Raw genomic sequence first — 23,932 nt, 5'->3', positions numbered from 1 at the left:
GCACGTGCACACCTCCGCCTCTGCCGAGCTCCGCTGCAGGCCTGCAGCCGCGGGTCCCCGACCAGATGGCCACCGCGACGCACGACGGGGCCCCGGGCTCGAACGGCGCCGGAGGCGTCGAGATGGTGGAGGCGAACGAGCTCCGGCAGCGGGGCAAGCCCGCCAGCGACGACCGCACGGCGTCGTCGCCGCCGGCCCCCGACGGGGCGGGCGCGGGCGCGTCGGGGGACGAGGCGGCGGCGGCGGCGCCGTCCGTGGAGCGCGCGTTCGCGGGCCAGCCGGTGCCGTCGTGGCGGGAGCAGCTGACGGTGCGCGCCTTCATGGTCAGCTTCTTCCTGGCCGTCCTGTTCAGCGTCATCGTCATGAAGCTCAACCTCACCACGGGGATCATCCCCTCGCTCAACATCTCCGCGGGGCTCCTCGGCTTCTTCTTCGTCCGCCTCTGGACCGCCGCCATCGAGCGGGTGGGGCTCCTCAGGCAGCCCTTCACGCGCCAGGAGAACACCGTCATCCAGACCTGCGTCGTCGCCGCCTACGACATCGCCTTCAGCGGTAACCAACAACCCTTTCCAATCTAGGCATCTGCTGCGATCAATTTCACAGCTGTCAGAGTCCATTTGCATGCGTGCTTCTACTCTGACAGCTGTGATTTCGTTTATAGAAGGCTACAAAGACAGAAATAATCGACTCGATAATTCTTTGCAACTATGCTTGCGGTAGATCTCAGTTGCCTGGTTTCCTTCTCTGTGTTTGTTACTTTGTGTCCAGGTTCGTGCCAGTGGCTATACGCAGTCTTTAGAGCTAGCTGATTTTCAGCGTAGAATAATCTATGGGTGCCAATTGGTAATCATTATGTGCCCCTCCAACCCTCCCTAGTTCAAAATTTTGTATTAATTCTTCAAAATCATATCTCAATTTGGAAAATTAGTACAAAATTTTGAACTAAAGAGGATTGGAGGTGTGTACCTAAGGGTCACCCATTTGCACTCCTAGAATAATCTCATTAATAGGCAGATTAGTATAGTATTAATTTTCTGTATTAAATAAGAGATACAAACAAGGCTGATTCTTGTCAAGGCTGCTGCTTTCCTTGCACCATATCTGACGACCGATAGATGCAAACAATGGTCCGTCCTTTTACCAATATAGCATTACAGCTTGAATCTGTCAATGGCTGAATAAAGAAAATAGCGTGGAAGCATAGTACAGCGCAAAATTGGAAGAACGTGCTTGGAAGTGATACAATTCAGAAGTATCTGGGTAGCTGTCTGTATTAGGACAATTTGAAAGGAGCACTGCATTTTCTTGCTTTACTAATTACTCAAGAGGATGAGAGGAAGCGCCTGGTTTGCAGCAATTATTATTATAATACCAACTAGGCATATAGCCTGCGCATTTGCGCGGCTAGTATTGAAAATTCAAAAATTCGCATGTCATTGTATACTTAAAAATAATACTATTTTTACCATACATCATACTATTCATTATCGTAGATTATGTCTTATTGTTGATTAAAACAATTCAAATATGATCTACCTGTAATAACAATTAGATTTGTTGAGCTTTAATAATATTATGCATATAATTATTCTTAATTTTATTTTATTTTGATTGATTGTTGTTAGTTTTAGTTTTTATTAATAGTATATGTTTGTAACTGACACATAGTTAAATGGTATTTTATATTTAATTTTTCATAATATCATTGGTGGATGATTTTTAATTAGTCACATGAGTATTTTAGTCTATTTTTATTATAATGGCAGTGGTGGGTAATTTTTATTTTTTTTATTTTTCTCCGATTAACGTGAGAATTTCTAGGCCTTGAGAATAAATGTGGAGGCTCCGTATGTTGGCCAAATAATAAGATAATAGATGCTTATTTGATTTGCTCGTGCAATTGATAATTCTAAACAGTTAGCTGGACTCCGTAAGCAATTGCTCCTGACAACGATCAACGATCAGCAAATTCTAGACCATCAAGGCTCCCATCTAGCTGTCACAATCTTAGGACAACCAAAGCTTTTTTGCTGTAAAGACTTCCTATCTTTTATAATAAAAGAGTTAGGTTGATATCAACTCGGCTTATCAGTTAATCAGGATGGCGAATAACTCATTTACACTTCTGCAATATCGCTATAGAACCTCAATATACCATGGTATGCATTTGGTTCAAAAAGTTGCAGACCTGTGCATGGATCAATTTTTATATTCTTTTTTTTTTCAGTAGCGCCTAATTCGCCACCTGTTTCTAATGGTGCAGTATTGTTTGTTTATTGCATTAATTTTTTACTAACATGTGAACCTCCTATGTATTTTCTGCTGTGATATGGCGAAGGGCCCTGATTGTGCTTTTCCCAAAAACATCTTGCGGAAAGATCAGAAAAAAAAAAGTAAAAATCTTAACAGAATTTTTGCTGTCAAACATGTTGCTTTTCTATTCGTAAGTAGTGGCAAGTTGGTAGCATAGTGAAACCTGTTTTCTTCTACAGTCTCTTCAGTGGAAAAATGTAGCCTTAGAGCAACTCCAAGAGACTAGGTAAAATTCCTATCTAAATGACTAGTTAAATGACAAGGTAAAAGAATAAAAAGCTAATCAAAGGGTGGGAGAGATCCAACAGTCTCTCCATCTATGCCTCTGCTCCACTCCAAAAAAAATTGATCTGACACGTAGGACCCACTCGTCATCCCCCTCCCCTTCTTTCTCCAGCTCGGCCGTAGTGCGGCGGCGCGCGGCTCCTTCCCGTGTGGCTCTCCACGCCGGCGCCTACCCTCCTCCACGGCCTCGCCACGGTGAGCCCCCACCTCCAGCCTCCTCCCCGTGCGCCGCCGGCCACCACTCTGCGCGCCTCCTCCCCGTGTGCCACCACCTTGCACGCCACCAGCCGGCCTCCTCCTCGCGCGGTGCCTGCTCATCCTTCTTCCCGACGCCTTGTCCTCGACTTGTTTTGGGTATTTGTCGGCCAGGAAGTGGAGGTTGGATGGGAGCTCACCGGAGTTATCATGGACGGCGGCCATGGCGCGACGGCGCGCGCTCTGCCCGGCGAGAGGCTGGGCCAACCGATGGCTGGATCTAGTAGAGGAGCTCACAGGCTAATTGTGGCTGAGATTAATTGGATTTTGACCACGTGGTCGGGGAGAAATCCACAAGGGGGCGGAGCTCATGCTGTAGACATCCATGGTGGCCGGTGGCGGCGCCGGAGGAGGAGGACGAGTAGGAGTGGTGCAACGGCGAGGGTGCGCGTGGGGAGGAGGGCGCGCGGACGGGATGCCGAGTCAGGAGCTCTCGGTAAAGGATGCGAGCGAGGGGGGCAGTATTCCGATTGAGATAGCGACGCGAGCCGGATGAAGAAGCTGTTGGATGCTAATTTTAAGGAAAAAGTCTACGTAACCCCCTCATCTTTGGAGGGTTGTCTACTTCACCCCCTCACCTTCAAAACCGGTTATTTAACCCCCTCAACTTTGCAAAACCGGACAAATAACCCCCAAGTGGTTTTGGACGGTGATTTTGCTACAGTAATGCGGTTTTATCTTTTTCTTTTATTATTTATTTTCGCTGAATCTTTGAAAAATCATAGTAAATCGTAGAAAAATCGAAAAATGGAAAATCCAATTTTGTTGGACTCCACATGATTAGATCTATATAATGAACATATAATATGGTATTCTTTAGTATAAATTTTTTATCATAGATTTAGATCTATGTTTTTTTATAATTAAATGAAATAATTCATATCTGCAGCTTCTATGGTCCAATTGTAGTGAAATTTTTACGATTGGAAAATTATTGTATGCTTGAACTATAGTAAAAATTTCATACTCATTGGATCATGTATAACTTAGTTATAGATAAAGCATAGATTTAACAAGCATAAACTGAAATAAATCTATAACTAAGTTATACGTTATCAAATGAGTATGAAATTTTTACTATAGTTCAAACATACAACAATTTGCCAACCGTAAAAATTTCACTACAATTGGACCATAGAAGCTGCAGATATGAATTATTTCATTTAATTATAGAAAAGCATAGATCTAAATCTATGATAAAAATTTTATACTAAAGGATACCATATTATATGTTCATTATGTAGATCTAATCATGTGGAGTCCAACAAAATTGGATTTTCCATTTTTCGATTTTTCTACGATTTACTATGATTTTTCAAAGATTCAGCGAAAATAAATAATAAAAGAAAAAGATAAAACCGCATTACTGTAGCAAACCACCGTCCAAAACCACTTGGGGGGGTTATTTGTCCGGTTTTGCAAAGTTGAGGGGGTTAAATAACCGGTTTTGAAGGTGAGGGGGTGAAGTAGACAACCCTCCAAAGATGTGGGGGTTATGTAGACTTTTTCCCTAATTTTAATGAAGTTTATCTATTTTTACATATCCAACATCTTTTTGAGAGTCTGTTGGAGATGCTCTTACCTTATTATGTTCGCAAATAAGTGACTGCATGGTGCATGCTAGTTATGTTTAACATGTGCTAGTTGTCCACCAATAAATTATTTGCAGATATTATTGCAAAAGTGCCAAATGAAAGTAGTTATAGGCTGGCATTCTTAGTTAACTTGCTGACTTTCCAGGGGGCTTTGGTAGCTACATATTAGCTATGAGTGATAAAATTGCTGCCATGTCAACTGAGGCAAATGATGCTCAAAATATCAAAAATCCGCAACTTGGATGGATAATTGGTTTCCTGTTCCTTGTCAGCTTCATTGGGCTATTCGGCCTTGTGCCACTGAGAAAGGTCAAATTCTATATCCAACCAACCAACTCTCTTTGCCGGTCAATTCAACCATTTTAACAAAATTACTATGAATTATTCAGATTATGATCGTTGACTACAAGTTGACGTATCCCAGTGGCACTGCTACAGCCTACCTCATAAATGGCTTCCATACGCCCCAGGGTGCCAAGCTTGCAAGGTGATATACAGTAGTTTCCATTTATATTCTAGTAGGACTCAAAAGATGAGAAGTTCATTGGTGTTTATTGTCGTTTACAGGAAGCAAGTGAAGAAATTGGGTACATTCTTTGTCCTTAGCTTTGTTTGGGGTTTCTTTCAGTGGTTCTATACTGCTAACGCAGATGAATGTGGATTCCAAAAGTTTCCATCACTAGGCCTGCAAGCTTACAAAAACAGGTAACAGGTATTTTCCATCAATCCCAAAATTAATGTTTATTTCAGTTCCATAGTACATATTCTTTTTTATGTTCTTCACAATCAAACATTTCCTTTTTTATTTTCAAGGTTTTACTTTGATTTCTCTCCTACGTATGTTGGAGTGGGAATGATTTGCTCGCATATTGTCAACATATCTATCCTCTTGGGAGCCATCCTCTCATGGGGAATAATGTGGCCCCTCCTAGCCAAGAAAAGGGGAATTTGGTTCTCTGCTGATCTCGCTGACACTAGTCTTCACGGAATGCAAGGTTACCGGGTAAGAATATGTTATGTGTTCTTTCCTTGAGGAAATGAGGATTCAGTTTTCCTTTCAGCTACTAAATTCTACCGGTATTACAGGTCTTCATAGCCATTGCCTTGATTCTTGGGGATGGTCTATATAACTTCCTAAAGATATTCATTCTTACAGTGATCTCGTTAAGATCTCAACTCAAGAAAAGTAATGCTAGTACACTTCCTATCTCTGATGATGGCACAGTTACTGACATCACACCTATCTCATACGACGAAGAGCGAAGAAACGAGCTCTTCCTCAAAGACCAAATTCCTTGGTATGTTGCACTTGGAGGCTATGTTGTTATTGCTGCCATATCTATCGGTACTGTCCCACAGATATTCCCACAGCTCAAGTGGTACCACATCCTGGTAGCCTACATTTTTGCTCCTGTACTTGCCTTCTGCAATGCCTATGGAGCTGGCCTCACTGACTGGTCTCTAGTTACCACCTACGGGAAGCTTGCGATCTTCGCATTCGGTGCATGGGTAGGCGCCTCGCATGGTGGTGTTCTTGCTGGCCTGGCTGCCTGTGGCGTGATGATGAACATCGTGGGCACTGCTGCTGACCTGATGGGGGACTTCAAAACAGGATACCTGACATTGGCCTCACCAAGGTCAATGTTCATCAGTCAGGTCATAGGCACGGCAATGGGCTGCATCATCGCTCCCTGCGTGTTCTGGCTCTTCTACAAGGCCTTCGGCAACATTGGCGTCGACGGCAGCGAGTACCCCGCGCCGAACGCCGCCGTCTTCCGGAGCATGGCGATACTGGGTGTGGACGGCTTCTCCTCGCTCCCGAAGAACTGCCTCACCCTCTGCTACGTGTTCTTCGCCGCGGCGATCGTCATCAACCTGATCAGAGACCTGGTGCCCAAGAAGGTGTTGCGGTTCATCCCGATCCCGATGGCGATGGCCATCCCGTTCTACATCGGGGCGTACTTCGCGGTGGACATGTTCATCGGGACGGCGATACTGTTCGTGTGGCAGAGACTGGACAGAGCCAAGGCGGACGCATTCGCTCCTGCGGTCGCCTCCGGCATGATCTGTGGCGATGGGATATGGGTCCTCCCTCAGTCGGTGCTGGCCCTCGCCAAGGTTAAGCCTCCGATCTGCATGAAGTTCCTGTCAAGGACGATGAATGACAAGGTGGATGCTTTCCTTACAACGTAGAACGTTTGGTGGAAACGACGACATGTGTCAGTTATGAGTAATGAAGCCAATGTTCAGTCTTCTCCTCATCTGATGTGTGTGCGTGCAATGGGTAGTCATCTTCTACTTCAGTAAGTCCGTGTGTCAGCAAGAAGACAAATGTTCTGAGGTTAATATCAACTATACAAGATAAAAGAAGTTATGTACAGGTTGCTTTTACTAGACCTGATAAGTCATGTGTTTCTTATGTGTGTCAGTAGGAAACTCACCTACTGTTCTGGTCTTACTTTTCCTTAGTGTTTATGGCCTTTACTAGGTAAAGCCCTCTTATTTGAGATGATCATAACAATCCTGAAGATGATACACATGCGTTCCTCTGTATGACCTTTGCAGTACAAAATCATAGGAGCACAACAAGCAATTAAAAAAATTAAAGTACATATAACAGAGAGACGCGGTGCCAGCAGCCTACCGCGGCACACGCGCGGACGACACGAACTCCTGCTCTAGGCTGAACTGGCGTGTGCCGTGGTGGCCGGCCGGCACAGGGACGGCGCCCCTGATCCCATTGGCTTTCGCCGCTTCACTTCGAGCATGGGTCATTTGTTCGCCCCTCCTCGGTCCCGGAGCAGAGGCGTCATGGCTCCTCAGCATCTGCAGCCTCATCTCCACGTCTTTCATGGTAGGCCTCTCCCCTCGCGTCAGGCTGAGGCACTCCTGCGCCAGCCGAGCTGTGCCCGCGATCGCTTCCTCACTTGCTTCCCCTAGGATCTGCTCGTCCACTATCTCCTCGAGGGGCCTTTCACCTATCGCCCAAAGGAAGTAGTTCGACAGGTTCTGCTTCTCGCCATTCTCGTTCTCGAAGATTGGCTTCTTCCTTACTAATAGCTCGAGAAGTATTACTCCGAAACTGTAAACGTCGCTCTTCTCGTTGAGCTGACCAGTGTGGTAGTACTCTGGGTCCAAGTACCCGAATGTTCCTTGCACGGCTGTGACCAGATGAGTCTGGTCAATTGGGATGGATCTTGATGCGCCGAAATCTGAAACCTTTGCCATGTAGCTTTCATTCAGAAGTATGTTCATGCACTTGACGTCTCTGTGGAGAATTGACACCGATGCCGCCGAGTGCAGGTACGTGAGAGCGCCGGCGATCTCAACAGCAATCCTTAGGCGCTCCTCCCAAGACAATGGTACTAAGGTGCCATTTTGCCCGCAGTGCAACAAATCATACAGTGTGCCATTGGAGATGAACTCATACACAAGCAGAGGGACCTCAGCCTCAAGGCAGCACCCATGGAGCTTCACAACGTTCCGGTGGTTGATTTGCGAGAGGATAGACACCTCGTTGATGAACTGCTCGATCTCGGTGCTTGCTTCAAGCATTGATCTCTTAATAGCCACCACACGCTGGTCAGTTAAAATGCCCTTGTACACGGTGCCGTAGCCGCCACGACCGACCACACGAGCATTATCAAAATTGTTGGTTGCCTTTTCTAACTCTTCAAGTGAGAATATCTTCATGCCATCACTTGCATTTTGGTCCGAGGAGATTAACTGTTCTAGGAGAATGCCTTTGTTCTTGCGAAAATACCTCTTCCTGAGCCGTTTTTGAACGCTTCTCTTCCATTTCCGTGTAAGAACAACAAAAATTGCGGCAACAAATAGAATGGTACCTCCACTACTTAGTCCAATGGAAACACCTGCATTTTGTGAACAACTTTAACTACTCAGACATAGAATCAATAACCCAACTAGTTAATTATACAGTTTGAGACACGATCATATAACTACTGGAAAACACTTTTAGTGCCGTTTCACTTTCAATAGTAGATTCGCAACCAATGCAATAACATGAATCTAAGACTTTACTGGTTGCATGACCACTAAAGGGACCCTATAGTATCTTTTGGTGTTGGCAAGTACTAAAGACCTCGCCGTCTAAAAAAAGTACTTCAATCCACCATAGAAATATATCTAGTTCTCATGGATACTTTTGTGGTGGATGGAAGACTCTTTCTCTAGTATAGGCAGTTTGCATGTTACTTTCCAAAAAAAAAATGCATGTACAAATAGCCTACCTAATATTATAGTAGCTGGCCGGCATTTTCTTGTGTTGGCATTGAAATCTGTTCCATGAGGACAATCGGTGCATGTATAGCTCCCAAAAGTATTTTGGCAAATACCATTACAGAAGTATTTATCCGGCTGCAGACACTCGTTAATATCAGCAATGTGCAGGCTCACACTGTAAATCCTTTCAAAGTGTTAAATTGGCATTCTCTCCAAAGCTCGAGAAGATCGTACCTGTGCATCCATCTTTAAGGTAAGGATTCCCTTCAAACCCTGGAGAGCACTTGCACCGGTAACCGACCTGATTGTATGTTTTATCGTCTCTAACATCCACACAGTCACTATAATTAGAGATGCATCTGTAACCCTCCTTGGACGCCGTTGCATTCTTACAGGTCCTGCTGTCCACGGCCCACTTCACCACGCCCCATTCTTCAGAGAAGGCGTACAGAGGAGTTTCTGCGAAATGGCTCGGATCTGATGGCTCGAGAACATTCAATATACCTTCGTCGATGGAAATACTAGTGACCACTGAACCATCTGACATTTGGAGCAAGGGAGCAGAAGGCCCCGGGTTACATGTCAGGTACAGTTGGAGTTTTGCAAAGCAACCTATTTCTGTTCCGAAGGGAAATCCGAAGCTCACGTTCCCACACGATGTCGAGCAATTCGCCTTCGGCTGCACAAAGTCGGAAACTGTGTTCCGAGAAGAAGGAAAAAAAACAGTATCACTCCAAATGAATTTAGCTAATGAAAAAATGCCAGAAACAATGACAGAAATAATAAACTATCCCGCTAAAAGATTCAGGGGACGACTGTTGAGACTATCAGGTTGTCGAGATTTTGCAGAAGATGCATCCTAGACTCTACTTGTATAAGGCGGACAAGCATATTAATATTTAGACTTTACAATCTTTGATCAATAATTTGACTATTATTTTTTTATTTTTATGATGTAAACATTATATGATTTGTTTCGTATTAAATATATTTTACCCTAATTATAAGTATGTGTGATATAATATATGATAAATGAATGGTCAAAGTGTTATTTTAAAGACCGTACCATATTATATTATATGATGTAAAAAATGAAGAAGGAAGCATATATATAGTTTTTTTAAGCCAGACTCGTAATTAGCGAGCTGCTCGCTACTTCATCCGTCTAAAAAAGACTATTCGTTTAGCCTCTAAAATTTACTATCCCACAAAGATTGTTTATCTAGCATTCAGACCATCATAAAACTCTCCAAATCACGAAGTTGAGCAGCCTGTTCTCGTCCGAGTCGTCCCCCAGCCGGCCAGGTCAAATAACGAAATGGAAACCCAAGAGTCTGACGCTGAGCAGCTACATTTTGTTAAAGTAAGGGCACCCGCAGTGGTTAAAGTAACCTGTTCTCTATAACTGATGTCCACGTACATCTAGCAATCTTACTTTAGCATGGTTTTCTAAATTAATGCTGGACCTATATGGCAGAGATTGTTTACGAGTCTCTTCCTCCTCCTGACCTCTCCTCTACTTTTCCCCATGCGCCTCCGTACTAGCAGCTTGCTCTGCCACCGCAGCTTGCCGGCGTTACCCGCGTTGGTTGTCTCTGCCCGCCATGTCCCCGCCAGCAGCCGCGGCGCGCGGAGGGAAGGGTGCGCCAGCAGCAGGACGGTTGTGCTTGCCAGCTAGCTCTGCCTCGACGGCTTACCGGCCATGCCCGCGCCCGCCGTCGCTGCTTGCCTTGCCCCCAAGCCGGCAGCCGCGGCGCACAGAGTGACGGGTGCAACTTGGCCGCGCCCCGCGGCGCACAGAGTGACGGGTGCAACTTGGCCGCGCCCCGCGGCACCTCACCCCACGGTACGGCGGCGGCGCCCTGCGTAGACTCGTCCGCTCTGCTGCTAACACTGCTCCTCGCACCAAGCCGCGGCCACCCTCCGCGCACAGGACGCCGCGGCGGCGGCCAAGCTTCCCAGCCGCGTCGCTCACGACGGCCTATGCTCCGCCTCGCCGATGCGCTTGGGTCTTACCTCGACGTCTCGACCCGTCCGGTCTCTGCATCTCCCCATACCCCCGCTCGGCCAGCGGAGACTGCATGGGTGGGCCCTGCTCGCGTGGAACCGCGTGCTAGCGGCTCTCGCTAGACGTAGCGACGATTTCTCTCTCTTCTTGTTTTTTAATTGAAAATGCTGGTGCGGCTCTCTTGAAGAGAGCACATAACGACCTGTTGCGGGCTTACTGTTGAGTTAACCGATGCATGTATTTAATTATGGACTCGGTAATCCATCCAACATCTCTGCTTGCAAAATAGGTGTTAAGGATATTTTACAAATTTGCTATTATGTCTAAAATTTTTTAAACAAACAGTCTTTTTAGGGAGTATTATATGTTATTGGTATGTCATTTTGAACCAATTTAATAGCCAGCTTATATAACAGTTGGCTATATACATGGACTCCACCATTGTGATCTCCTGACCAAATAACATAATTTGGGGGTAAAATGAAATAAACTACAGTTTAAGGGATTATCTGGACTTTGCCTATAGTTGAGTGTAGTAATTTAGACATTTTCCTTTTTTCTGAAATAATGCTACCTTGTTCTGTCAATGTGATGTATTGGATATGAATGCCTGATCATTAATTTATACCACAATGTTTTTTATTTAATTTGCATGCGGCCTTTAAGCATTGTTAGCAAAAAATGATGCCAACTTTATCATATTCTTGACAAAATAACAGCCCAAATAATGTACTTATGTCTTGAAAAACATAAACCAAATCGCATTGTTAGCATAAATCTTGTTCGGTTCATGCTAGCGCAACTTGTGCTACAAAAGAATCTTGCATGCATGAAGCACCAAATGAAGTTTATTTGCAAAACCTTTTTTATGGATGGGCGTAACTTTTCGCGACGAATCTAATGACTGTAATTAATCCATAATTACCTACAGTATTGCTACAGTGGTCATTCTCTAATCATACAGTCAAATGTCTCATTAGATTCGTCTCGAGAAGTAGCACAGGAGTTAGCATCTGACAGACGGGGTCGACGCGTGACCTTGTGGCCCTGGTGGACGCATAGAACGTGGGCGCCGAGCCGCCGATCTCGCTTGTTCGCGACGCCTAGGCCGTGTGGCGCGCTCGTGGCCGCGCCCCTGGCCAGGCCGCACGCTAGCGGCAAAGCCCTGTCTGGTGCCACCGCCGACGCCGGTGGAGAGAGTGGGGTCGGAGAGAGGAGAGTTGGGAGGGGTAAAGGGGGATAAGGGGTATTGTGGACTTTCCACGCTATTACGAAGGGTTTTTCTATTTTTTAAACTAGATGAATTCTCCGTGCGTTGGTTTTTTTTACACGAAGGTAGATTATTCTATAAATTTAATTTAATTTGATAAATAACTGAGCATGATACATACATGGTTTTCTATGGAATGGAAATTTAAATTATTGAGAAACTAACATAGAACTGTAATAAATAAAGTTGGACCCGATCTTTTTAGCTACCGAGGACAGTAAAGCCTTTAAATGCATCAACAGGGGTAATAATATAAAGTTGCCAAAAGTGAGGATAAAATCAAAATTAGCTTTCAAAGTGGGGGTAGAAACACCATTTCCTCTAAATTATAGGATGCAATGTTGTACTAGGCCAAAAGGGGTAAAAAGGTCTTTTCACCCCCAATTTAACACCGTAATTTGTCAAAATAGACAATAGTGTCAAATTGGGAATCAAAATTAAACTTAGTGTCAAATAAAGAAGACTAAAACTTTGAGGACCAAAGAAGAAATAAGTAACTTTGTCAATGCCAAATAAGCAAGATTATGTTAACATATGGTCTAAACCACCTCTCTCATTTTCACACTGAATTTATTGGAGCCTGTGTGTTGCAACCAACTGTATACTTGCGGTCCGTTTTTGTTTTCTCTCCTTCCCTCTTTCCTCCCACCCATGACAAATATAACATGACATGACACTTCACCCGCCCGTATCACCTTATTGTGCTTACTCTAATGGTTGTTGGATGTTGGCTTATTCTAAAAAAAAATGGTTGTTGGCTCGTTGGAAAGACACAAAAGGGACAACACCTTCTGAATTCCATTTTTGATACATTTTTATACCTTTCTAAGAATGATAAAACATGTGGTTCAACAATCAAGATGAATGCAAATAAATAACATCAGACACAAGATCCTCAATCGATCGCTCACATTTTCGCTATGCTAGCAAACTCTATATCGGTAAAAAAAAACGACCCACAACAACCGGCCGCACGTGGGCCATGCCTTGCACCGAGCACAGTGAGGGATTTTTTTTTACCCGTAGGCGGAAATTCGCCCCAGTCAGAATTCGAACTCACGACCTGCGAAGTGCCAACCGGCTACTGTTGCCGCTTGGGCTAGCAACCTTAGGCTTATATGCATGGTATATTTGCATAATGTGTAGGTGTGCTATATTAAAAGTTTGATAAATGAAGTGACCAATATCATAATCAAAGAATAAATTTGACCTTCAAAGGAAAGATGAGGGATAAAAATGACTGTTCCGCTCAAAAACCCACTTAATGGAACTACCGTATGCAAGTGGGTGCGTGGGTGGGGGTCGTGTTGTGGTACAGAAAACTGACCTGAGGTTCGGGCTACGTATACGCAGCCGTTGACGACATAAGGATTGCCATCGAATCCTTCCTTGCAGTAGCAAAGATATCCACCGACGATCTGCGAATCCAGGCATTCGCTGTGGTTACTAACGCACGCATAGTTGGCTCTATCCTCCATGGCGCGTTTACAGTCCCGCTGGTAGGGAATAGCCCAGATCAGGTCGACTGGATACTCATTACCAGTTAGATCAGATTCGAGATCAGATAATTGGAACGAATACCAGCGATTATAGGTGATGAAGGCGTTAACTTGTTCCAGCAGCTTCGCAGATTGACCGGCGGCGCGCGAGATGTTGAGGGTGAATGCTCTTAGGGCCACCGTAATATTGATGCTACAGCATCCTATGCCGACGCACAGCCCTTGGGGCAGCCTCTCCATGATTTCACCTTGTGCGCAGACCACGGAGCAGCTACCGATCAAAACATCAGTATCGCCGCCGAACAGCGAGGCCTTGACCCCGCAGCCAACGACGAAGAGCGACATCATTGACGACGAGCCAAGGATGGCGAAGGGTCTGCCTGGAGCCTCCCAGTGGATGGATTTGTCCCGGACACCAGGAGCCATCTTCACCAAGTACCCGATGCTTGTAAAGAGGAATTCCGGATCGGCGACTCCGATCACCTGGATGCTTGGCTTGCCTAGTAGGAGGTAACTACCGGTGCCTGCGCGAGTCACGCAGGTGAGGTTGAAGCCCGGCAGGGAGCACTCTGTGCCTATCCCGAACGGGTACGGCGGGATCTCCAGGCCACCACAGCCGGCTGATGAGCAGTTCCTTCCGCCCCTCTTCGCCGCGGCAGCTGCCGGAGACGGCGCAGCGAGCAGAGCGAGCACGAGCGTTGCCATGGCGGCGCAGCTCGTCTTCGGAGCATGCATATCTGCTCTAAATTGAGAGGATACCAGTGCTCTGACTTATATTTACTTCATATTAATACAATACAATACAATACAATACAATACAATACAATACAATACAATACAATACAATACAATACAATACAATACAATACAATACAAGAACTAGCCTTGTATTGACCGGCGAGACGACCTAATTTTCTGCAATCGCATTAATTAATTGGAAGAAAGGGAATTGCGGTCAGGTCATTTTCGGGCCTTGGTAGCCTCCACAGTGTGCATCACATATTCACAAATGGCCAAAAGCGAAGTTTCACGATCGGTGTGGCTGTAGCCAGCCGGGTCCTGCTGTGTTGGGGCAGTTCCTGGAATTGCACCCAACCAATCTCTTGCTGATCAGAAATTTCTGAATTGTGTTGTATGCATGCGAATTTTGCATGACCGCGCGCATGCATGTCTCACACCCATCTCTCTTGTATTGGACCTGCTCGAGATGTGGAAATTAATTCAGCTGAAATCACAAGTTTCCACATCAATTATTCCATCTATAAAAAAAATCTTGTTCATGGTGTATAATGTTACGCTCCACGTATCCCTATGATTATTCTACGTGTGTTTTATTTTTACCGGTTCGCACAATTTCTTCCTTGTTGAAATTTTTCCCAGTGAGTTCATATACTGATTATCTTTGATGTATACAATATTATTCCAAATGCATGACTTTTTTCTATGGATTACTATTAAATACTCCATCCAGGCATTTTGGTTTGTCCTAAATTAAATTATTCTAAGTTTGATCAAATTTATAGAAAAGAGCAATAATATTTTGAGTATTAATTGAGAATAGTTGGATCAATTATGAAACTTATTTGATGTGTTAGACGTTAATATTCTTCTCTATAAATATGGTTAAAGTTAGACTACTTTAACTTAGAACAAATCAAAATATTTTATATTTCAGGACTGAGTGAGTATGTGTATCATGGTGAGTCCCATAATTTGTTCCATATGTACATTTTTTTCATGTGTTTGTATTATTTGTTCCACCCAAACAATTTGCCATATTTGTATGCAAATTGCTCTATTACATCTGGAACAATAGTCACATTTAGCTGGAACAGTTTATCCGAAATATGGAATTTTTACTCCTCATGAGATTGCAGTACGCCATGTACTCACCAAGTACTGCTAGGCTGCCACCTTGTACTCACCAAGTCACCATGTTACATTTTAAGACTAATGCCTTGTTTAGATCCCAAAATTTTACACCAAAAAACGTCACATCAAATGTTTAGACACATGCATGTAGTACTAAATAAAATCTATTTGCAAATTTTTTTGCACGGATAGATCGTAAATCGCGAGATGAATCTAATGAGACTACTTAATCTATGATTTGCAATGCTACAGTAAGCATCCGCTAATTATGGATTAATTATGCTCATTAGATTCGTCTCGCGATTTACAACCCATCCATATAAAAAGTTTTGTAATTAGACTTTATTTAGTATTCCTAAATCGCAAGATTCTCTTCCAATAAATTTACGCCAAAAGATCTAAACAAACCCTAAACATTTCACAGAATCATTTAGACACGTCGTTTTCGGCTTTATCGACTTCACTTTTTTTTTGAAACAGTTATCGACTTCACTTGGGCTGCACATCTGGTCAGCAGACAATTTTGACTGAACAGGTCAGTCCTTCATCAGGATACTTCTGTTATCTAGACCAGCCAATTGTGAAACTCGTCTTACGAGTTACGAAACATGACTGTGAATTAGCTAATCCATAGCTGGCTGAATGAGTTAGCTATAGAAGGCACTAGGCTTTGCTCCCCAGGGTGCAGCACTCTAGAATTAACTGAAGATGTGAGAAGAAAAACATTCAGCAGACAGCAGTAAACATCTCCCCATCATTTCTGTAGAGAGATTACCTTAGAGCTGAACACAACAGGAAGCAGTTGTCTAGGGGTAATTCAGGCTGTGTTTAGTTCGCGAAAAAGTTTGGATTCTGGGTACTGTAACACTTTTGTTGTTATTTGATAATTAATGTCCAATCATGAACTAATTAGGCTTAAAAGATTCATTTCGTGCCAATCAGTTGAACTGTGCAATTAGTTATTTTTTCAACTGTATTTAATGCTCCATGCATGTATTCGAAGATTTGATGTGATGGATACTGTAGGAAAAAGTTTGGAAACTAAACAGTCTCAGGTTGCCTTTATTCATTGAGTCTGGCACACTTCAACATTTGCCCCCAACAGCAATAGAAATGGAAATTCTCAGTTCATGCATGCCAACCATATGATGCCATGCGTGCTTCCTGGACTTTTCTAGCAAATGAGTTCCTAACTTTCAGAGCTCCAGCCCCACTGCTACTTATCAGGAAATGTTGACAAACAACAAAGCTCCACCACCTAAATCTAATGATGTTCTGGTGACTTCAACAAATACCCACCATTACTGAACACCACTCCACCGAGCCCAGTCCACAAACTGCATTCCACCATAGATATTATTGGCAAAACGAACACCAACTGTGAAAGCCATAGCGACAGGTGGAACACGTTTTGCGACAGGCGATGCCTCCACTACCCTCTCCAGACCATTGATAATCTGGTAGCGCGTGTTGGATGATACAGCAAGGAAAATACCTACATGCCAGCACAGTTTGTCAGTTGAAAAGTAAGAACACAAACTATATCCTAGCTGAACACACATATGACAGCCAGCTACACAAAAATAGTATAAGCAAGGTTTCCAGAAGAAGCACGACATAATTAAAATGGACTTTCATTGTCTGAGATTATCTGATCTAATATAGTGATATGAAAAATGAACAAAATATTTATAAGATTCGCGAAATGCCAGCAATTCAATATTGAAATATGCCCTGCTGTACTTTAATTGTCACATGTTTCAGTATACATCAAACCAATACTTAGCTATATGCAATTGCAAAAATTGTATCTCAGACCAGGTAAAGGTGATAATAAAAGGAAACAAAGGCCTACCCCAAAGTGCAGCACTTTTAACAAGAGGTGGAACAGGAATATCTTCATCTGATTTTTTTACACTCCTGGACAGGGAACAAACATCAGCACACAAGTAGGGATAACAATGTTTTACAGTCGTCTAGTCGGACCTAGTCGCCATGGCACCGATAAGGTGATTAGTTGAGATTAGTCGTCGATCAGGCCGATTAGTCGAGCCTAGTCGTCTGTATAGTCGTCCTATCATGCTAGGACCGAAATGATACGTATACTATACATTACATAGTGTATATCAAACATGAACACCACAATGATGGTCAATTGGTCACTCACTTGTGAGATTTGGGCGACAGCGAGTCTGAGGCACATGCATTTGTGCATATATGCCTAAAACCTAATGGGCCTAATGCCAGCCCAGCAGCCCAACCACACAGTTGACGCGGCCCATTACTGCAAATCTGATTGTTTTCCTACCTAGTCGAACGACTAATCGCGACTAATCAACGACTAATCGGACGACTAGAATTCTAGTCGCTCATACCTAGTCGTTGCTCCTTATCGGTGCCTAGGGAACGATAAGCCCGACTAATCGCGACTAATCGCGATTAGTCGGACGACTGTAAAACATTGAGGGATAAAATCAGATAATATAAGAATAATTAACATTAGTGAGGGAGAGAACAAAACATATAAACATTATATCAAAAGGAATATATAAATGTATATGCAAAACAATACAGTAGCTCAACAGCATTCAACAAGCAAAAGAATTGAGAAGCAACTAAAAAACTAGCCATTCAATTGTAAAACTTCTAGATTTTATGGTCAAAAGTACTAATAGCAATTGGGCATTACCTCTTGGCAGTCATTATCATATTGGCGATTCCTTGACCTATTATACCACAGAAAAATCCAACCGAGCCATACAAGACACCCTGCAATTTAAACAGTTTTGTCTTAAAGCCAGTCCAAACAACATGGCAATTAATTATCAAAAGGGAAAAAGAACAAGGCAGTGGCCCAGCAATTGGAACTAAACATCAACTGTGGCTCCGAATTGAGAGCGACCTTCCCAATGTAAGGTTGGTTACCTTGTAAAAATATGTTCCAATTCTTTGCTGAACTGTAAATCTACAGCCTGGTCTTTCAGCTTCAAAAACACTGCAGTTTTAGAATCGTAGTGTCATACAGGAATGAATGTTTGAAGTCAAGCTATATTACTGATTCAGCAACATTTCTATTCTACACCATCTTTTTCTGTTTCTTCGATCAAGAAATGGTCATGAGAACAACACAACACAAAATGAATAGACATTCAAGCTTGATCCATTCTCATGGTGATGCTACTAATATCCATACAAAACCAACTGAAATGAAATTTCACCTGCTTGGCAGAGACATAGCCATCCTGTTGAACCTTCCTAGGAGCCCTGTTGAAGCAGACGGCTTCCCGAATCTCACATAAGGAGCCAAGAGCCCCACGAGCGCAATATCTACAGCCACACCAACCAGAAGATCAGCGGCGTACAGCTCAAACTCTGCCCAGAAATCCTTCCCCCTCTTCTGCACCTCCGCAAATGTGGCGCAGCATGAGTCAATTACAATCTGCACCGAAACAAAAACTCAATTTAGCAACTACACTGTAACTGAAGCCTCTCATATTCTGATCAGTTGGGAAATATTCACCTCTGTTCCAACTTTGAAGAGGAACGACGGGTCAGCAAGCATCCGGTTGCGGAGCATCGAGAAGGCGCGGATCATCGCACCCAGTGGCCACGGCGCAGCCTGCGCAGATCATCTCAATATCAAAACGAACGAGGAAAAGCGGCCACACTCACACCTTCCATATACAAATTCCCAGCAATCCCGCTACCTGCAGATCGAAGTAGCGGAGCAGCAGGACTTCCCGGATGCCGGCGTCCTTGGCTGCCTCCATCATATCGCCCGGGAGTGCAACGCCGCGAGCCGCCGCGAGGCGCAGCACCTCGTCGAAGCCGAGCAGCGGGCCGAACTCGGTCTCCTCGTAGTCGCCGTCATCCTCTCCGCCCCCACCTCCGCCTCCATCCTTGCCGCCGTCCCCTCCAGAGCCGTCCCCGCGGTTCCCGGCGCCCGATCCGTCGCCGGCGGCGGCGCGGGGGACGCGCGGCGCGGAGCAGGACAGCGACTGGGGTTTGGGGAGCGGCGAGACGGGCTTAAGCGAGAGGTGGAGAGGTCTCGGCTCGTGAAAGGCGCTGCAGAAGGAGGTGGAAGAGGAGGCGGCGGAAGATGAGGAGGAAGCGAGGGAGGAGAGGGAGGGGGAGGCGGCGAAGGCCATGGTGTGAGGGAGCGACAGACGGCAGCGGCGTGCTGCGCGGAAGGGTTTAGGTTTTTGAGATTTGACCTTTTTCTCTCTCCTTTTTTTTTGAAAAAGGAACTTAATTCAATAGTCGAGACAATTTTTTGAAAGATTTGTTTCGGCGTTCGTGTCACCATGAGCTGCGTTCTGTTTGTCCGATCGATGGCTACTCGCGTGTTGTGGAAGTGGAACACGAGTGGCGCTTGTTCGTAAAGAGCTAGTAGTAACTGATACAATAGTAAACTTCGCGATTTGAGTGAAAAAAAATTCAAATGCATCACTTCATCAAACCCACTGTTTCTTCTTTCTATTTTATGAAAACAGTATCAAATGAATTCTGGAGTTCAACAACGGTAGCAGGTTAATTTGGTAGTCTAAATTTGAGTAAAATCGATTGATTATTTCCCATTGGACTTGGACTGACTCGACCATTTCCCCTAGCAGGCCGGAGCAATGGCCAATGGGCCAAGGTAGGCCATACAAGGAGGCCACAGCAATGTGCTTCTATTTTGAAATGTGAATGGGCCAGACGTCAGTTTACAGCTACACATCACAATTCACAAGCTACTCCCAGTCGAATAAAGTTGAACAGTCGAATCTACTCCCCGTGCTATAAACTTTTGATTAAAAAAACACTAGGAAGTGTTCACACAGTTTGGTTGAGGAGGAACACCAGAGCATGTCAAATAGAGCAGAAAGTCAAGTGCCTCTCCTATTCGAAAGAACGCTTAGCTGCCTGCATTCTGCATGTTGTTTTTAAGTCCATGCAATGATGTAAACATGTTCTTTTATTTCGCATCCTGAGGAATCAGGAGACGATAGCTGAAAGCTCTAGACCTTGAATAGAACCGAAAGCTAACATGCACCCATCGCGACCATGGCCGTGTTTAGTTCGTAGTAGAGTGTAAACGCAAATTTTTTTTGCGTTTCGAATCTTCCCAATTTGAAGCACTAAATGAAGTCTATTTATAAAACTTTTTGCATAGATGGGTTGTAAATCGCGAGACGAATCTAATGATGCTAATTAATCCATGATTAATCAATAATTAGCAGATGGTTACTGTAGCATCACTGTTGCAAATCATGAATTAAGTGGGCTCATTAGATTCGTCTCGCGATTTACAGCCCATCCATGCAAAAAGTTTTATAAATAGACTTCATTTAGTACTTCAAATTAGCAAGATTCCTTTTCACTTTAATGCGTTTACGGTTTTTTTGCGTTTACGGAGTGAAACTAAACACACCCCATAATGAGCACAAGATACTAGTACTGTAGTACAGTAGCACCCTCCAGTACGGAGTACTCGGCACAAGCCCTAGGAACACAGTCACACTGTGCTAACCAAAAGTAAAATCTGGAATCCTATTCCTCGGCAGCAGATCTTGCTAGTTACTCCCACACGGTCCCACCGTCCCTGACGACGTAGTGCTCGATCATCGCACGTGAGATCGAGATCACAGTACACGCTTGGATCGAGAAGCTAGCTAGTAGGACAGCATCTGCTCGACACTGCTCCTCCTTGCAAACCAAAAAGCATGCAAACCTCGTGCTGATGCCAAACACATGAACCAAAGTTGTTAAACAGTCTAACCGCATAAACCCATGCCAACTGAACAGATGAAAGGGAAACACATGACATCTTCATTCTACCGATTAACTGAACATTCAGGGTTACAGAACATCACTGAACATGGTGCGTTGCCACAACTTCTACAAGTTCTTCTAGCACATTAGGACGACAAAGACTAAGAGAAACGAGAGAAGGGAGCAAAATGCACAACCGGCACCAGGCCAACTTGGGCGAGCCCCATGCTGCATGAGCGCATACGGAACTACTTGGAACGCTGCCGCTACCACCACCACCACCGCATGCCTCCAAAAGACGCCGTGCCGCCGTCGCCGCGCTCACCGGAGGACGCGGCGGCACAGGCGCGACACGTCGGCCGGGCGGACGGGCTTCAGCAGGAAATCCTCGGCGCCTTCCTCCAGGCACCTGACATCACAAGCCATACAGAAGCAACGTCAACAATCAGCAGCAGAAAGCAACTAGAACACTGAAAATATTTGAACAGATTCAGTGCTTGGGCATGGGAGGCTAACCTGCTGATCCTGGTTGGCACGTTCTCTGAGGACATGATCACCACGGGGATCTCCTTCAGCCTGGACGACTCCTGCATGCAGACAAGCCATCCGGTTGAGATCTCGATCAGAGAGTTCAGTGACCTGCTTCTATGGTCGTACTGCTGCTGCTGCTGCTGCTGAATGCAGTCGAACGATGCGTGGACACACCTTGACCTTCTTGAGGAGCTCGTACCCGGTCATCTCCGGCATCCAGTAGTCAGTGATGATCATGCTCACGTTGGGCTCCTGAAAACACAGCAACACGTTACATCATCTTCTCATGGAAAACGCATAACAGATAAGGGAGGATCTGATTTCTGAAACAGAATGAGCAACAGATTCCAGTTGAGTAAAGAGACGCATACCGATCCCAGCAGCTCCAGCGCCCTCTTCCCGCTGTCCACGGCCGTCACTGCACGCAACACGCGACCGGCGACACGGCTTCAGGTTTACAGAAGAAAACAGAACCGCAGCAGAGCCAGAGAAGAACTGAAGAAAGAGCGTTCCCACAAGAGCGGTGGATTAGCAGATTGCTCACCGCGGAACTGCGAGCTCCTGAGGATGCTGGCGATGACGGCGCGGTCGACCGAGCTGTCGTCCACCGCGAGGACGTGCGGCGCCGCCGCCGCGGCGCTCCCCTCCCCGCCGAGACCACCCTTGCAGCCCGCCGCCATGGTTCGATCTCCTCTGATCTCTTTTCCTCTCCCTCTCCCGGCCGAGCGCCTCGCTCTACCTAGTAACTCTCCTCAAAATGGGCTCTGGCCTGCGAGAGCTAGTGCGATGACGATGACACTAGTTGGATACTGATCGATGTGAGCACGTCAGAGCCTCTCGGCGGGGTGCGTTTATATAGAGGTGAGGTCACCCGTCGCACGGGACGGTTGGGAGGTGGAGGCTTAGCTAGCACTAGCAGAGAGACGGAGACGAGACGAGGAGCCGAGGAGACTAGAAGCCAAGGAGGAGATCGCGTATTCACGGCGGTGCGGCGACCGAGAGATATCACTTGCGCGCTAGTACCCGAGCAGGCAGCCTGTCTGGCTAGCCGAGGCAGTCTGATCGATACGCACACGGCCGGCGCCGCTGATCGGATACGGCCGGATCCGAGTCTGCCCCTCCATCCCAGCTACAGCCAAGGCAGTAAGGATGGAATCGGATCGGATACGCATGGAATCGGATCGGATATGTATGGAATCGGATCCGGATGTATTTTTTACCACATTTTAACTCGAATACGGATAAGGATTCGGATATTATCGGATATAATGCAAAACGGATGTCTCGAATTCGGATACGAATTCGGATATTTATTTGATTTTGAACATAGTTATATTCGTTTGTTTTATTCATTATAAACATATTTCGAAGGTATCACTAAGTCATTATACAATAAAGATTAAAGAATGTAACCTTTGTAGTTAAGAAAAAGATATCTCATCAAAACATATTTATCCATAAATATTTAAATAGATAATAATATAAAGATCTAAAATGCAAATGAATAAATATGTTAATGGAAATATCAATAGTTATAAAGAATAAATGGAATAAAGTATATTTATAATTTATCAATAAGTGGATAAACCAAAGTAAATTAAAATCAATATGATTATCCATATCAAAATATAGTTAATTAAATTGAAATTAATTAAACTTAATCTTTATGTATCATTAGTAATATTAAACCTAGTAGCACATGTCATTTATTCATGATCACTCTTAAATAGTACCACTAAATACATTATTATTAATACTTAAACTAATATATCGCTAATCATTAGTTATATATATAATTTTTAATAGTTTTCTATGTACTCATTCTTATTCGAATACGGATGTTGCAGATATTGTCGAATACGGATGTGGAATCGGATAGAGATAAATGAGGAAAAACGAATTCAGATATATCCACTTTAGTACCACATTACAATCAGGTACGGATACGGATATCCATATTAGGTGCGAATACGGATACGGATGAAAAAAAATCGGATAACTATTTCCACATTCCCACCCTTACAAAGCAGCATGACGCCATGACGCGCCGCGCCGGCACAGTGGATCCGGGGCGGCCGGGCAAAAGCTGGCGCGGCGCCTGCACATCCCGGCGGCCCGCCCCCGGGACGAAATCTCTTGACGCTGCAAACAGGAGCGCGGTGCCTGCCATGGCGCGGCAGCGCAGCTACCAGCTAGCGTCGGCACGCACCGGATCGGATCCTGCCTCTTCAATGCGCTCCATCGCAGCATAGATCACGGTGCCCCGTCTCTGCCCGGCCTCTACACCTCCATCTGTATCTCTCTGGCC

The 23,932-nt window shown here is 44.8% G+C and overlaps 2 protein-coding genes and 1 pseudogene across 3 annotated transcripts; 1 reads left to right on the top strand and 2 right to left on the bottom strand.

The window, feature by feature from the left end:
• Window positions 1-6,863, top strand: LOC120681575 (probable metal-nicotianamine transporter YSL13). Of its 2 annotated transcripts, none has more exons than XM_039963108.1 (6): window positions 1-552; window positions 4,594-4,757; window positions 4,838-4,935; window positions 5,016-5,153; window positions 5,262-5,451; window positions 5,535-6,641. In XM_039963108.1, the coding sequence occupies exons 1-6, from the start codon at window positions 66-68 to the stop codon at window positions 6,639-6,641; spliced, it is 2,184 nt and encodes a 727-aa protein (XP_039819042.1). In that variant the 5' UTR covers window positions 1-65. The 2 variants fall into 2 exon arrangements, with proteins under 2 accessions (XP_039819042.1, XP_039819043.1); XM_039963109.1 differs by lacking the exon at window positions 1-552 and adding an exon at window positions 2,330-2,793 and having other exon boundaries at window positions 5,535-6,863.
• Window positions 6,864-6,913: 50 nt separating this feature from the next.
• LOC120681577 lies at window positions 6,914-19,544 on the bottom strand (annotated as a pseudogene).
• Window positions 19,545-21,127: 1,583 nt separating this feature from the next.
• On the bottom strand, window positions 21,128-22,415 carry LOC120681576 (two-component response regulator ORR5-like). The gene is made up of 5 exons (XM_039963110.1): window positions 22,169-22,415; window positions 21,996-22,042; window positions 21,799-21,876; window positions 21,610-21,680; window positions 21,128-21,502 (listed from the first exon to the last, which is right to left on the bottom strand). Exons 1-5 carry the CDS (start codon window positions 22,302-22,304, stop codon window positions 21,415-21,417), a joined length of 420 nt encoding a protein of 139 aa, XP_039819044.1. The 5' UTR covers window positions 22,305-22,415; the 3' UTR covers window positions 21,128-21,414.
• Window positions 22,416-23,932: the final 1,517 nt, after the last annotated feature.

Source organism: Panicum virgatum, chromosome 7N (assembly GCF_016808335.1).
Source record: "Panicum virgatum strain AP13 chromosome 7N, P.virgatum_v5, whole genome shotgun sequence".
Lineage (NCBI taxonomy): Eukaryota > Viridiplantae > Streptophyta > Magnoliopsida > Poales > Poaceae > Panicum > Panicum virgatum.
The sequence above is the reverse complement of the archived record's forward strand: the minus strand, read 5'-3'. Positions and strand labels throughout refer to the sequence as shown.